The sequence below is a fragment of the Scomber japonicus genome, chromosome 2 (assembly GCF_027409825.1).
Source record: "Scomber japonicus isolate fScoJap1 chromosome 2, fScoJap1.pri, whole genome shotgun sequence".
Lineage (NCBI taxonomy): Eukaryota > Metazoa > Chordata > Actinopteri > Scombriformes > Scombridae > Scomber > Scomber japonicus.
Genome location: NC_070579.1, coordinates 8,097,390 through 8,113,324, shown reverse-complemented (window position 1 = coordinate 8,113,324; position 15,935 = coordinate 8,097,390). Strand labels below are relative to the sequence as shown.

The 15,935-nt window shown below is 40.1% G+C and overlaps 1 protein-coding gene across 1 annotated transcript in view; it reads left to right on the top strand.

Annotated features, from left to right (window-relative positions):
* Window positions 1–1,200: 1,200 nt before the first annotated feature.
* The window catches only part of trmt1 (tRNA methyltransferase 1), a 17,087-nt gene continuing 2,352 nt past the window's right edge, over window positions 1,201–15,935 (top strand). The window contains 10 exon segments of the mRNA XM_053339451.1: window positions 1,201–1,378; window positions 3,254–3,637; window positions 4,824–5,019; window positions 7,224–7,411; window positions 7,816–7,931; window positions 9,850–9,962; window positions 13,903–14,051; window positions 14,492–14,575; window positions 15,771–15,816; window positions 15,818–15,841. Coding sequence (XP_053195426.1) covers window positions 3,267–3,637; window positions 4,824–5,019; window positions 7,224–7,411; window positions 7,816–7,931; window positions 9,850–9,962; window positions 13,903–14,051; window positions 14,492–14,575; window positions 15,771–15,816; window positions 15,818–15,841 — 1,287 coding nt within the window. The 5' untranslated portion in view covers window positions 1,201–1,378; window positions 3,254–3,266.

The following is a 15,935-nucleotide window of genomic DNA, read 5'->3' as shown; positions in this document are numbered from 1 at the left end:
GTTTTAATCTATTGAATCTTTTGAGATTAATGCACATTTCGTACATCAAAAAGCTGCTGGACGACTTTATCGACCCCAAACTCATGAATTCTCTATGTTTGAATATTATCTGACTCCAGGTTTGCAGTTTGGACATTGGATTAAACATAATTTTTAAGGAGTATGCATAATGTAAGCTCAAAATGAAAACATGGAGGTGCTAAAAAGTGGATTTTGGCCCCTCTGACCCTCTTCTAGACACGACCTCAAGCTCAGGTAACGAAGCAGGAGCCATTACGTTGGTTGATTATGTGCTTAAATTCACAAATTAATCAACCAACTAATAAACAAACCACTCAAGGCCTCCTTAGTTATGGATTTCTGGTTAGTTTCCTGCAATAGTAATCAGCCTTCCTCTCTATAAGTAACACAATAATGAATAAAAAAAATGAGCCTGCTTGATGACAAAACTAATAAAACAACCACCGCCTTAAAGTATTCATATTCAATTACACAAGCACAAGTTTTACCACTAGTCTGTGTGCAAGAAAAGGAGTGAAGGAGAGAAAAAAAGAGGGAAAACTGCAAGAAACAAACAACACACTGTTTTATTTATTGTCCCTTAAACAGCCCCACACTCATGCCACAATGACCTAAATTCACTTTACTGCTACCATATTGCCTGAGCCGCTCAGCTGCTGACCTGCAACGACCTTAATTTCTCTCTAAATTAAGGTCGACTAAGGCCTGACGTTTTTCTCACATCACACACATCACATCAGGTCTGCAGGAAAGGAGGGAGAGAGGGAAAGAGAGAGAGAGAAGGAAAGAGAGGGAAAGAGAGAGAGAGAGAGAGATGGGGGATATTTTGGTTAATCCATAGGCTATGTTTAGCCTTTTCAATCAGAATCCATTACCAATTTAAGGCGCGGGTGAGATTAAATTAGATTATGCATGGAGTTGCGAGGGCTTGATGTGTTTTCAGTCTCTCCTCACGTGTTCGCGGCGGTGGAGAGAAAGTAGGGCAGCAGTGTGAGCGGCGGCGGCTGCTGACGGATCGACCTTATCTCCTCTCCTCTCCTCTGCTGTCCTTACATTACACCAACACCAACACTAACCTCTCCTCTCTTTTCCCCCCTCTCTCTCTTCTTTTCTTCTTCTGACAGATAGGCGGCGTCTCCTTTTATCGCTTCGCTTTTTTTCCCCTCTCGCCTTTACTGTCCTGCGCAGGCTTCCGTACGCTTAGAGGCTTAGTGACGCTTCAAACATGGTGGCCTTCATGTGCTAACGTGAGAAGGAAGAAACAGAGCAAACAGACCACCTGTGTCACTTTTTAAACTATTAAATATTAAACCTTTCCACCGATAAAGAAGAAAAGCAAAAGGAGGAAGCGTCACAGGTAAACAAAAAAACAAAAACGACTAGCATACTTGCTAATAGTGGAGACGAAAGCTGCATCTTCATCTGATTTTATTGGAAGTATTTAACATGTTTCTTTTTTTTTATTATTATAATGACTTACCATGCATGCATACTAACTGTACCTTCATAATAAGAGACACAAGAAGGAATAGTATGTGCTGTGTAGGAGAGGAAAGTGAAGGTTAAAGATGTGCAGGCTCACGTGTGAAGAAGCTTTATTTACACAACATACAAACACAAACACACATATACATGCTTTACAGAGAATAACATACAAAAAAGGAAAACAAGAAACTATGTGGACATGTGTATAAGGATGATAGAGATTGACAACACAGCTGTAAATAAGCAGAAAAGATGGATAATGAAACACATCTAGTCATAAAACCATTTAACCTTTACATTAATATTTGAGGGAAGAAGAAAAAAAACACTTTAAAAACTTTTATTCAAATGTTTATGACTTACCCTCATGTGACCCAGATTATACACAAAAACAGAAACTACTGTCTAAAATAGGCTTTCTTGTTGAGTGTTTGACTAATTCAAAAAACTAATATTCATATTTAATATCATTGATTGAAAGCATTATTATGTTCTCCAGTGTTATGAAACGTTGGAGCATTTTATTATGAATGGCTGATGATGTATCCATGAGTGATTAGTGCTTCTGAAAGACACAATAATTATGAGTTAAGACAGTGGAAATGCCAGTGAACAGTATGTAAAGGTCAACATGACTGTGCTGGTTGTGCTGAGGTGTAAGCAGGGGCAAAGCTAAAGGGGGTTAGGGGGCTTTGGGGGCTTTATAGTGGTTTCCAGTTGTACTCCGAGTCCCCAGTCAGATCTACAACTTCTACGAAAGTCAGACGTACCTCACCATCCCCAACCTCTAAATCCCAGATTAGCTCCAGCCTCGGTGCATTAACAGTGTGAACGTCGTAGTAAATGCTGCGTTCCATTTTTCCTCGGAAGTTGGAAGTCGGAGTTGGGAATGACGCTGCTGCTGCTGCTGATTCTCATACAAACAGCGTAGCAACATGTCCACAGATAGAAGTAAAATGGTGAGAAATGTTCATCAGTGCCCAAGAAAATGTCCTCAAACATCAAATATATTCAGCTCAGTGTCACAGAAGACTAAATAAACCTTGAAATATTCACATTTTTGGAGCTGGAATTACAATTTTGGCTTTTTTTATTTATTAGAAAATAGTTGATGATTCATTTTCTGTTGATTGTGTAATCAATTTATCAAGTAATTGATGCAACTGTAGATTTACTGCTTTTCCTCTGTGTTTTATCATTGTAAATCAAATATCTTTGGGTTCACATTTAAGAGACTTCTGATTTTTCATTTTATGGACTCAATAATTAGCTGATATAATAAAAAAGGCCTTAGCTGACAGTAATGTATAAGCTGGTCATTTGTTGTTATCTTGCTTTTTATTCGTTGATCCAAACCAGCTGTTTTTTTTGGTTCTTTTTTTTCATCTTTTTCTAAACCTTGAAATAGGCCTATTCACATTTTTGGAGCTGGAAATACAATTTTGACTTTTTTTATTTATTAGAAAATGACTCAAAATGATTAATTGATCATCAAAATAGTTGGTAATTGATTTTCTGTTGATCAAGTAATCAATTTATCAACTCTAGTTAAGATTTACTACTTTTCTATCAATTTAAGAGACTTCTGATGAGCATTTTTCATTTTACTGACTCAATAATTAGCTGATGTAATAAAAAAGGCCTTAGCTGAAAGTAATGTATATGCTGATCATTTCTTGTTATCTTGCTTTTTATTCATTGATCCAAACCAACTGATTTTTTGCTTCTTTTTCTCATCTTTTTCTAGACGGGTTACCTTTATGCTCGTGCGGACGGTGCGGCTGCTCCCCTTCATCTCCTCCCATCACCTCCATCACTCCTGCTCTCCGTCTCCCGGACAGATATTTGGGCAGCGTGTCGTCTCCGCTGCTCCTGCTGCTGCCGCCAGCAGAGGACTGAGATCCATGGAGCCTCTAAAAGCTGCTCAGAACCTCGAGGTTCCCGCCAAATCTACAGCGGAGGGTGCGAGCGCGAGCCCAACTGACGCGCAAATCGAACCGGAAGACTCGTCTCCTCCTGTGGGACTGTTGCCAGGGGAGACGGTGGTTAAAGAAGGGAAGGCGTCCATCTTGTTCCCCAGCGCTAACGAGGTGTTTTACAACCCGGTGCAGGAGTTTAACAGAGATTTAACGTGAGTATAAAGAACAAACTATTTAAAATATACAGTTATGATGAGAATTAGAGCATATTATTATCATTGTCAAACTAATAACATCCAATAAAAACAATGTTAAACACAAACGGTACCTCGAGAGCAAATTGAGTTTTTAGTTTTTCAGTTGGCTTTTTAAAATTTCAGTTTTGTTTTAGTTTAGTTTAACAAGTGATTAAAGTAGTTTTAGTTTAGTTTTTATTTAGTTTTAGTCTTAAGTTTTAGTTTTCCAAGTATTAGAAGTCAAACTGAACAGGAAACAGTAAAAAGGGAGAAAACGAAGCTGATTTTTATCTGCAAAAGTTTAGTTTCAGTCAGTTTTGCTTTGTTCATTTTAGTTTTTATTAAGTTTTCATTTTTATTTCAGTTAACTGAATTATTTTTTTCTCTGCTAGTTTTCATCTTTAGTTTTAGTTAACTATAATCCTGGTTCTGAATTCAAACAAGTATTGATAAGGTTCATTTTGAGTTTAGTCTTTCATCTTTGTAACCATAGCAACAGGTGTTCCCAGGCTAAAAACATGTCTTACCCAGTCTGCAGGCCACATTTTGGCCTTCGTCGTGCCTCAAAAACCTCCGTAGTAAAAGTTTAATCTTATCTTGAACCTCATCTGCAGATTAACTCCAGTCCCAATATGTTACGATCCACTATAGAACATTTAAAACTAAAACTAAAGAGTCTGTTAAAAGCTGGAAGGAAGGGTGGAGGGAAGGAAACAAGGAAGGAAGAGAGGAAGGTAGGACAGAAGACAGGAGGGAAGGAAAAGAAGACAGGAAGGAAAGGGGGCTAGATTGGATGCCTCAACGGGCCGGTTCCTTCCTTCCTTCCTTCCTTCATCCTTTCTTTCTTCCCTCCCTCCCTCCTTACTCCTTTCCTTCTTTCCTTTCTTACTCCTTTCCTTCCTTCCTCCTTACTCCTTTCCTTCCTTCCTTCCTCCCTTCCTTGTTGCCTTCCTTCCTTCCTCCCTTCCTTCCTCCCTTCCTTGACCTGAGGACAACAGGAGGGTATGATATAATACTTTACATGCTCCCAATAAACAAGTTACTACAAGCTAGAGACGACACAACACAAATAAATCCCTGTTTTCCGTTATCCTCGCTGACATCTCGACCGTTACACATCTGGCAGAGTAAATGATCCGTTTCCTGTTTTTCTCCGCTGCAGATGTGCAGTGATCACGGAGTTTGCCAGAGACGTGCTGGCTCAGCGAGGGGTGAAGGTGGTGGTGCCAGGAGAGAAAGAGCGAGTGGTGGTCTCTCTGTCGGAGGAGACCAACGAGGCCGACGCACAGACGGAGACGGTGGAGAAAAACGGAGCGGAGGAGCCAGCTGTGACGGCAACAGCTGGGGAGAAATGTGAGGTACATAACTTTAGATTGTAAGGAGAAGATTTAGAAGGAGTATATTGACTTTTTTGTTCAGTTTGGTTATTTATTGTGATGCTGAGAGGTTGATAAGACTTTTTATATCTCTATTAGAGCTGTCTGGTTAGCTTAGCTTAGCATAGTTAGGTGTCAAAATTTGACTTTTTAATAAAATATAAGGTTTAAATTATGACGCAATTCTGTGTCAGACCTTTTTAGCCAACTTCACACACTTATCATCACTGGTTTTACACATATTTGTCAAAATTTTGGTAAATTGGCCTCATTTAAATGAAATTACACACACAATTTTTCAGTTAAAAAAAAGCAGAAATTGTGAAATATTTTAACTTGATATAAAGATAAGAGGAAAAATATAATATGTTGATGGATTATTATCACAGACTGGTTTATGTCAAAGTTTAATTATGAAACTGTTTTCAAACTATTTCAACATTTTTAGTGGCAGCACATAATCACACCCGGTTTTTGTTTTACTCAACTCTGTGTTAGACCTTTTTTTAGCCACCTTCATTCCAACTTATTACTGCAGGTTTTACACATATATTTGGAAATAATGGTCAATAAGCTTCATTTTTGAAAGAAATTATGAAATATTTTAACTAAATTTAAGATTAGAGGAACATTTTATCATTTTTCAGTGGATTATTACGGACTGGTATATGTCAAAGTTTAGTTAGGATACTATTTTAAAACCATTTCAAACTTTTTAATGACATAATAAGAACAACAGGAGGAGTAAATAAGCTTTGGATGGTGCTGTTTGACCTCCAGGCAGAGGCATGCTAGCTGTTTCCACCTGCTTCCAGTCTTTATGCTAAACTAAGCTATGCTAAGCTAAGCTAAACTAAGCTAAGCTAACCGTGTCCTTGGACTGCCTTCATAATCCAATCCAACTTTATTTGTTAAGCAGTTTAAAACAACCACAGTGGACCAAAGTGCTGCACAGAAGAATAAATAAAAGACCTAACAGCTCACATGAGGCATAACATTACACATAAAATACAAATAAGATAAATTAAAAGACATAAAACAACAATAAATATCATACTGACATGAAAGTTGTATCAATCTTCTTATGTATCAAACTGTCTTTATCCAAATTTCTGTATTTTTTATGGCTACAAACACACATTTATTTAAATCATCTGTTACTGTTAATATCAAAACCAAACATTAAACCTTTGACCTTTTTTTTTTTTGTATATTCTGGTTTTAATTTGCTTATTTTAGCGACTAAAGCTGAGTGGTTAAAAGCTTCCATTGATCACAGAAGTTTAGAGTTTAGAGTTAAATACACTTTAGAAACTTTGAAGGATTTCATTGTGTTGAAATAATATAATTTATTAGTGGACAGTAAAAACATCAAAGAGCCAAGTTTCTTCTTCTGAGTCATTCAAGGGCCACACACAGCTTTGATCTCATGTGGGAAGGATCATTAAAAAGAGGGAAGGAAGGAAGGAAGGAAGGAAGGAAGGAAAAGAAGGCAGGAAGGAAAGAGGAAAGGAAGGAAGGACAGATGGAAGGAAGGAAGGAAGGAAGGAAAAGAAGGCAGGAAAGAGAGATGGATAAAAGGGGGCAAGGAAGGAAGGAAAAGAAGGCAGGAAGGAAAGATGGAAGGAAAGATGGAAGGAAGGAAAAAAGAAGGAAGGAAGGACAGAAGAAAGGAACAGAAGACAGGAAGGAAATCGAGAAGGTAGGAAAAGAAGGCAGGAAGGACAGAAGGAAGGAAGGAGGGAAGGAAGGAAAAGAAGACAGGAAGGAGGGAAGGAAGGAAAAGAAGACAGGAAAGACGGAAGGAAGGAAGGAAGGAAAGATGGAAGGAAGGAAAAAAGACAGGAAGGACAGAAGGAAGGAAAGAAAAGAAGACAGGAAGGACCGAAGGAAGGAAAGAAAAGAAGACAGGAAGGACAGAAGGAAGGAAGGAAAAGAAGATAGGAAGGAGGGAAGGAAGAAAGAGAAAGAAGACAGGACGGCAAACAAAATGGATGAAAGGGAAGGAGGAAGGAAGGAAAGAAGACAGGAAGGAAAGTGGGCCCGATTGGATCCCTCGGCGGCTCAGTTTTGGCCCACGGGCCTCATGTTTGACCCCCCCATCAGCTCTGACTGAATCAGGCTGATATTAAATATTCCCACACCAGCGTTACTTTAAGATAATGTCCGCTCCGTCTCATCTTCAGCGTGGTCTCCGCGTGCTGGAGGGTCTGGCTGCGTCCGGTCTGCGCTCCGTGCGTTTCGCCCTCGAGGTCCCGGGTCTGCAGAGCGTCACCGCCAACGACTTCTCCGCCAAAGCCGCCGCTCTCATCGCCAGAAACGCCGAATACAACAAAGTGAATCACCTGCTGAAGGCCAGCTGCAGAGACGCTAGGTATAACCGCTGCTTCCTGTTTCTTCTCCTTCTCCTCCTCTCCTGTCTTCACCTTTGACCTCCTTTCTTTTCTTGCTTTTCTTCCTTTCATTCTTTTCCTTTATCTCGTCTCTTTTCTGTCCTGGCTTGCTTGTCTTCATACTTATCTCCGTCTATCCTCTTAAATCTTTTTTTTTCTCTTTTCTCTCCTCCTGAGCTAATCTGGCTTTGACTCATCTGGTGTCTGCTCTTTTGTGCTCCGGCAGTCTTTTTTTCTCTTTCTTTCTTTTCCCTCTCTTCTTTGTTTTCAATTTAAATTCCACCTTTATTTTTAGTGTCTAACATTTCTTAAATTGCTTCCTTCCCCCCCTTGATAACATTCATATATTTCCTCCTCTTATATTTCCTTTCTTCCTTCCTTCCAGCATGCTGATGTACGAGATGCGAGGGAAGAAGGAGCGCTATGATGTCATCGATCTCGATCCGTATGGGAGCCCCGCCGGCTTTTTGGATGCAGCCGTGCAAGCCGTCAGCGAGGGAGGTACGTAGTTTTGGTCCTTTAATCACCACCGACACTGTCAGGTTTTTTTGGGGGGGGGGGGGCGGGTTGGATAAGATTAGAATTATTTTGAAGGTAGGTTTTTCCAGTGTTGTTGTGTTTTCTTTCAAATATCTTTCAGTCAAATCATTATTTATGACCCTCCTGTTGTCCTCGAGTCGAGGAAGAAGGGAGGAAGAAAGAAGGAAGGAAAGGAAAGAAGAAGCAAGGGAGGAAAGGAAAGAAGGAAGGAAGGAAGGAGAGAAGGAGAGAAGGAAGGAAAGGAGAGAGGAAGGAAGGGAGGAAAGGAAAGGAAAGGAAAGGAAAGGAAAGAAGGAAGGAAGGAAGGACCAAATACAGACCAGTTTGAGCTCATGTGAGCCGGACCATTAAAAAGATGGAAGGAAGGAAGGAAGGAAGGAAGGAAGGAAGGAAGGAAGGAAGGAAAAGAAGACGGGAAGGAAAGATGGAAGGAAGGAAGGAAGGAACGAACGAACGAACGAATGAAGGAAGGAAGGAAAAGAAGACTGAAGGAACAAAGGAAGGAAAGAAGGAAAAAAGAAAGAAAGGGTGGGAGGAAGGAAGGAAGGAAGGAAGGAAGGAAGGAAAAAAAGATGACGGGAAGGAAAGACGGAAGGAACAAAGAAAGAAAGAAATGTAGGACGGACAGAATGATGGACAGATGGAAGGAAGGAAGGAAGGAAAGAAAAGAAGACAGGAAGGAAAGAAGGAAAAAAGAAAGAAAGAGAAGACGGACAAAAGGAAGGAAGCAAGACAGGAGGGAAAGTGGGCGGATTGAACCCCTCAGCGGGCCGGTTCTGGCCCACGGGCTTCATGTTTGACACCCTTAGTTTAGGGCAACAAGAAATGTCCCAAAGCCAGGTAGACTTTCCCTTTTTTTGCCCAAATGTAATAAATAATAAATAATGCGTAATAAATAAAATAATAAGTAATAAATAATGAAACAAACAAACCTTCATCACACCTTTCACTTCCTCTTCATCCTCTTCCTCCTCCTCTTCATCCTCTTGTTTTAAATCATCACAGATCAGTTAGCAGTTATAAGTTTGCACATCTGGACTCTCCTCACATCACAGCTCAGTATTTCTCCGCATTGAAATTGGAAATGCTCCATTTTTTAAAAAGGATATGTGTCCATGCTTTCTCTTCATGCTGAAGCTGATTGAACTGTTTATTTATTTATTTATTTATTTATTTATTTTTCTTTCTTTGATGAAAGCATCGAATGTGACGATCATTATGTGTCATTTTCAACCAATATCCCTTTGTTCAATCACTCACAGCTACAATTTGCACTCATTCATTTTCTGACATTCATAAAAAAAGAAAAAGTTATTTATTTGCTTCCAGCTAAAGGAAATGCATTAAATCACATTTTATTTTTCATGACAGTTCAAAAAATTGGCATAAAATCTTCTCGACAGTCGGATCGGAAGTGGGTCAGATATTGTTTGTGGATAGTTCTTTGTTTGGTTCGAGCCCGTTTTTGAGTTCAGTGCATGCGGGAGGACATTTATGAGCGATGTCGAGACTCGATGGTCGATCTTTTCCTTTCTGTTACTGTCCTGATTTTAAAAAAGCTTCACTTCTTAAGGTGCAACTAAAGGGTTAAAGCAGCAAGAGTCAAGTACTGATCTGTCCGACTGAGGTGTGAAAGAAAATGTTATATTTCCTAACACTTTCTTTTGTCTTTGTTTCTCTCTCTCTCTCTCTCTGTCTCTCTGTCTCTCTCTTTCGCTCTCTCTCTCTCTCTCTTTTTCTCTCTCTGTCTCTCTGTCTCTCTCTCTCTCTCTCTCTCTCTCTCTCTCTCTCTCTCTCTCTCTCTCTCTCTTTATTGCTCTCTCTCTCTCTTTCTTTCTTTATCTCTTTTTCTTTATCTCTCTCTCTCTCTCTCTTTCAGGTCTGTTGTGCGTAACATGCACAGACATGGCAGTGATGGCAGGAAACAGTGGAGAGACCTGCTACAGCAAATACGGTTCAGTCTCCATCAAAGCCAAATACTGTCATGAAATGGTGAGAACACACACACACACACACACACACACACACACACACACACACACACACACAAAGCCCACACTTCACACTCCACATGCACAGACATGCCACCATGTTTGCATTCATGGCATGTTAATCCTCAGTGTGTACAGTCTGTGTGTAGGTCTAACAGAAACAAACTGAATCTCATGGTTTCGGGCCTGAGGTGGTGTCAAGGGGGGAAGGGAGGGAAGGGGGGGTGGGCTTTGAGGCTGTGAGTAGGCGTTTTTGGGTGTGTTTACGTTTTGGGAAACTTTTATCATGAGGATAGAAAGAAGAAGAAATGCTCATAAAACTAATGATTTTCACTGTTTTTGCGTCTTTAAAGCACCATATGATAAGAATTTGGAGAACTTTGACTCTGGCGCCCCCCGGTGGTTGTTCTGTAACTGTGGCAGACAGCAAAACTGATTTTAGGGAAACTAAATCTATAAAATAAGTGCTTATTAGATCGTCAAATAGCTGAATCTGAAACTCCCTCCTAGGTCTATCACAATAATCATCAAGTTATCGTACAATAACGTAATTATCAGCATCATCACGTCTGTATATGGACTTATTGTATGATACATGGACATGACCTTTGACCTCAGTATTGCCACACTTCACATTAGCAGCTAAGAGGCTATTCATGTCTCATCGGCTCAGTGAGTAGTGTCGTCCATTCCTCACTGTGTTCGTCCTGAGTGGAGACTGCAGAAGAATTAAAGACTGTGTAAAATGGATTCAGACATTTTCTTCTAAACACATTAAATAGGTCATAAATGTATTTCTAAAAATGGTTTAAAAAGCATTTCAACCATTTAGATTTGAATTGTGGAGCTAGGCTTCACAAACTGTGTTTCAAGATTTCTGTGTTCAGGATTTAGTGGTGATTAGCATAAACCCGCCCCTGCTACTGTAGAGGTATAAATACATTCAGCACACACTACTACTACTACAGTCTACAGTTAGCCAGTTAGCTGAGCTAGCAGCCGAGTTAGCAGCTGAGTTAGCCACCGAGCTAGCAGCTGAGTTAGCAGCAGAAAGCTCTCAGACGTAGCGTCCATGTTCCTGGTAGAGGTGGTGACTTTGATTGACAGGTGACACTTGGTAGGGGGCGGGGATTCAGCGGACTCGGCTGCCACTCCCACAGCGTTTGGGAGCAGAGAAAGAGGCTGATTTTTACACAACTTTGAAGCTTAATTTCATATATTTGCCGATTTTTTTAATCATTGAAATTTGGCAGGGTGGTTAACAACACACTTTTCTGTGGTATGTCAAACTCAGAACACATATTTATTCTTACTTTACACAGACTTTAAACTCTGACTTGGGTCACTTTAGGTTTTGCACCAATGACTGCAAATATTACGTCTCACCCTTCTCAGCTTTTAAGTGTAGAACACATACGAGCTTGTTTTAAGACTTTAAGGTCATTTGTGGAGTTTATGAGCTGTAGTAATACGATGAAGTAATGCATATGGCACCGACGTGTGTGTGTGTGTGTGTGTGTGTGTGTGTGTGTGTGTGTGTGTGTGTGTGTGTGTGTGTGTGTGTGTGTGTGTGTGTGTGCAATCTCTCTAATGGTTTCACACTATTCCACTGAAGAACAGCCGGTGGACGTAACCTGCCAAGAAATGTAGCAATGCATGAAACAAAGTCAGGAAATAACACTGTTGGAGATTATCAATGATGTGAATCAACGTCTTTTGTGAAATTGGTTCTAAAAATGTTTTATGAGGAAGGAAACGCACTCAACGCTCACAATGCATCTTGGGTGAGAAGCAGACTGTTAACATAAGTTTTGTTTATGTCAAATTATGATGAATGAGCTCTTTTTCCTCCCACTGATCTTTTGCCATCAAATTTGAATGATGCTTTAATTATGTTAAAGACATTTTTACATAAAGTAGCTTTAAGTTCTCGAGGTAGATCTGATGGATTTTCCCAAAACTTTGCATCAAGAACACATCACTGACCACTGACCACTGACCAAGAAATTTAAGCACACTGTTAAGAAAAAATTGCATTGCTTCAGTTTTAAGATAAGTCCTGTCACGATAACTACTTTTGCTGGACGATATATTGTTTTCGAAAATAATCGCGATAAACTATATTATTGTCATTTGAAGGTCATTTTATACCACCATTAATAATTTAATGGTAATAATTTCATTAAAAAACAGTTAAAAATTGATAATGACTCTTCTGTTAAAAGCAAAGACTACCATTATTGTTGGGGATTTATTATTTAACTTTAATTCTTCTGCAGTCTCCACTCAGGATGTTATAGAGAGGAATGGAGGAAACTACTCACTGAGCCAATGTGACATGAATAGCCTCTTAGCTAAAGGTCAAAGGTCATGTCCATAAGTTGATATGAAGACATGAAGATCTTGATAATTATGTTTATTATCTGCCATCTTGACCAGAACTCCCTGACAGAAGAGTGGTTGTATCTTAATAGGAAACCTTTCTGGTTAAAATAAACATCATCATAAAGAGCAGAAGTTCAGTATTTAATGTTATTTTATAAAACCTGTTACTGTTTCACCTGGTACAAAATGTATAAATATCAACTTTATCCCTGCTGCTGTTGTCCTTGTATTTGTTTTTTTTTTATTGTACGATAAGTCGATCATGTAATTAGCCAAAAGCCTCTTAGCTGCTAATGTGAAGTGTGGTAATACTGAGGTCAAAGGTCAAAGGTCATGTCCATGCATCGTACGATAAGTCCATATATAGACATGATGATGCTGATAATTACGTTATTATATGTATGTATGTATGTAGTGTATTAATATTTGTGTTTAACAATTTAAATTTGTACTGTAAATACTGTTGATTTACTTTAACCTTTGTGTCGTCCTCCCGGGTCAAATTGACCCCGTCTGCTTTTACTGTTCCTTCTTTCCTTCCTCCATTCCTCTATCCCCCTTTCTTCCCTCCTTCCTTCTTTCCTCTGTCCTTCTTTCCTTCCTTTCTCCCTTCCTCTTTTCCTTTCTCCTTCCCTCCCTCCTTCCTTCCTTCCTTCCTTCCTTCCTTCCTTCCATCCTCCCTTCCTTCCTTCCTTCTTTCCTTCCTCCATCCCTCTATCCCCTTTTTTCCTTCCTTCTTTCCTCTGTCCGTCTTTCCTTCCTTTCTCCCTTCCTCTTTTCCTTTCTCCCTCCCTCCTTTCTCTATCCCCCTTTTTTTCCCTCCTACCTTCTTTCCTCTGTCCTTCCTCCCTTCCTCTTTTCCTTTCTCCCTCCCTCCCTCCCTCTTCCTTCATTCCTTCCTTCCTTCCTTCCTCCCTTCCTTCCTTGACTCGTGGACAACAGGAGGGTTAACTAATTGCTACATTAATTAATTGTTAATATCACAAAAACAAATGTCATCACTATGTAACTTTTTGTACATGATGCTCAAGATATGATGACAATAAGTAAAGTATATAAAAATAAAGAAACTCTTGAGGGTCATTGAAAGGACAAAGTCATAGTAACAACTTATAAACAAAGGATCTATCTTTATCTATACTACAGTAAAAGCATATTCATGTTTTCTCCCAAACAAATAAATATTATATTATTAATAAAATGTGAAGGTGATGATAATTTTAGTGGAAATCTTTTATCTTTTCTCACCAAAAATCTGTCAATAGTGGGACGAATTGAGAGGTAAACGTATAAATAATTCATTTAATTTGATGTCGGTCGAGCTTCAGTAGAGGACAGACTTCATTCATGAAAGCAGAATCAATCCTACGAACCTTTTCTTCAACAGACTGATGTCGTTTCCCTCGAGTATAACTGTTAATCATTTTCCTTCAGCCCTGCAAACGTCGCCGTAAAATAAAAAAAGTTTCTCAGATGTTTCGGAGCTTTTCACATCAAGGCAAATAATGAGTGTGTGTGTGTGTGTGTGTGTGTGTTATCGTCATCTCTCCCTGCAGGCTCTTCGTATCATCCTCCACAGTTTGGACCAGAGGGCGGGGGTGTACCAGCGATACATCCAGCCCCTGCTGTCCGTCAGCGTCGACTTCTACATTCGGGTCTTTGTTCGCGTCTTCACAGGACAGGCCACGGTCAAAAACTCAGCCAGGTACACACACACACACACACACACACACACACGCATACACGCATACACGCATACATTGTCTCTCTCCCGGCAAAAGGCTGATATATGATGAAAGTTGAATGATCCTGAAACTGGGTCACCGCGGCAACAAATACCAAATAATAATGGCAGCAGCAGAAGCAGAACCGAGCGAGATAAAGGAAGAAAAAAAAAAAAAAGAAAAAGAAAATAATAGAAATGTGGGAACATGTAAACAATTTAAGGTTGATTATTTTTGTGCATTTTAAGTAGAGCAAATAATGAAAAGGTGAAGCAGAACGTGTGTGTGTGTGTGTGTGTGTGTGTGTGTGTGTGTGTGTGTGTGTGTGCATATTAAGTGGCTTATATGGAAATTTGACACACACACACACACACACACACACACACACCGTATTTAAATGTGACATCCGTCTTCTCTGCAGCAAACAGGCTCTGGTCTACAACTGTGTGGGCTGCGGGTCGTTCTACCTTCAGAGGATGGGCCGGAGAACGAGCAACGGGAAACAGTAAGATGATACAAACTGAGGTCTAATTTTAGGGTCTAATATTTTTACTGGAGGTGACGAGGCCACGTGTTGGACCACATATCTCATTAATGTGAGATATTAACCTTCCTGTCGTCCTCCCGGGTCAAATTGACCCCGTCTGTTTTTACTGTTCCTTCTTTCCTCCCTTCCTTCCTTCCTTCCGCCTGTCCTTCCTCCCTCCCTCCTTCTCGCTTTCTTTCCTTCCTCTTTCCTCCCTTCCTTCCTTCCCCCCTCCTTCCTTTCCTTCTTCCCTCCCTTCTTTCCTCCCTCCCTCCTCTCTTTCTTTCCGCCCTCCTTCCTTCCTCCCTTCCTTCTTTCCTCTGTCCTTCCTCCCTTCCTTCCCTTTCCTTCCTTCTCTCCTTGCTTTCTTCCTTCCTTTCCTTCCTCCCTCTTTCTCTCTTTCTTACCTTCCTCTTTCCTCCCTTCCTTCTTTCCTCCTTCTTTCCTTCCTTCTTCCCTCCTTCCTCCCTTCCTTCTTTCCTCCCTCCTGTTTTCCTTCTTTCCTCTGGCCTTCTTCCCTTCCTTTCCTTCCTTCTCTCCTTCTTTCCTTTCTCCTTTCCTTCCTTCCTCCTTTCTTTCCTTCCTTCTTCCTCCCTTCCTTCCTTCACTCTAGGACAACAGGAGGGTTAAATCTATGAAACTCTCAGTTTAAAGGACTAGTTTGTAGGATTTAGTGCCATCTAGTGGTGAAGGTTAGAGATTGCAACAAACTGCATACCCCCCCCCCCTCTCTCTTTCCCCCTGCTTCTTCTAAGCATGAAGGTGAAACTACTTTGGTGGCAAAACTCACAAATGATCCTCTCTAAGAGCCAGTATTTGGTTTGGTTTGTCCATTCTGAGCTACTGTAGAAACATGGCTCCCTCTGTAGATATAAAGAGCTCATTATAAGGTAGTGATAGATTAATGAGCTATTATTCATTAGTCTTATTTTCAGGTGATTATACAGCTAATTAAAATATTATATTCCTTTTTCTGCCAATAAAATCTACACACTGCACCTTTAAATCAGGCCTGCAGTAAAGTAGAAACAGCCTTCATCAGAGTGAGGTGCTGTAGATTAATTTCATTTGGCCAAATTAAACTCATGTCTCAGCTAAATGTGAAAGCGTTCTTTAATAAAGTTCAACATTTCCTCACTTTAATAAAAAATAATGACTCTGATTATGATTTCAGTATGAAGTATTCTGCAGCCACCGGACCTCCAGTCGGACCGGAGTGGTGAGCACTGTGGACAGAGACATCAGGTAACACACACACACACACACACACACACACACACATATACATACGCACATATATAAGAGATCATGGTCACTTTTGGGGACATTACATAGACTT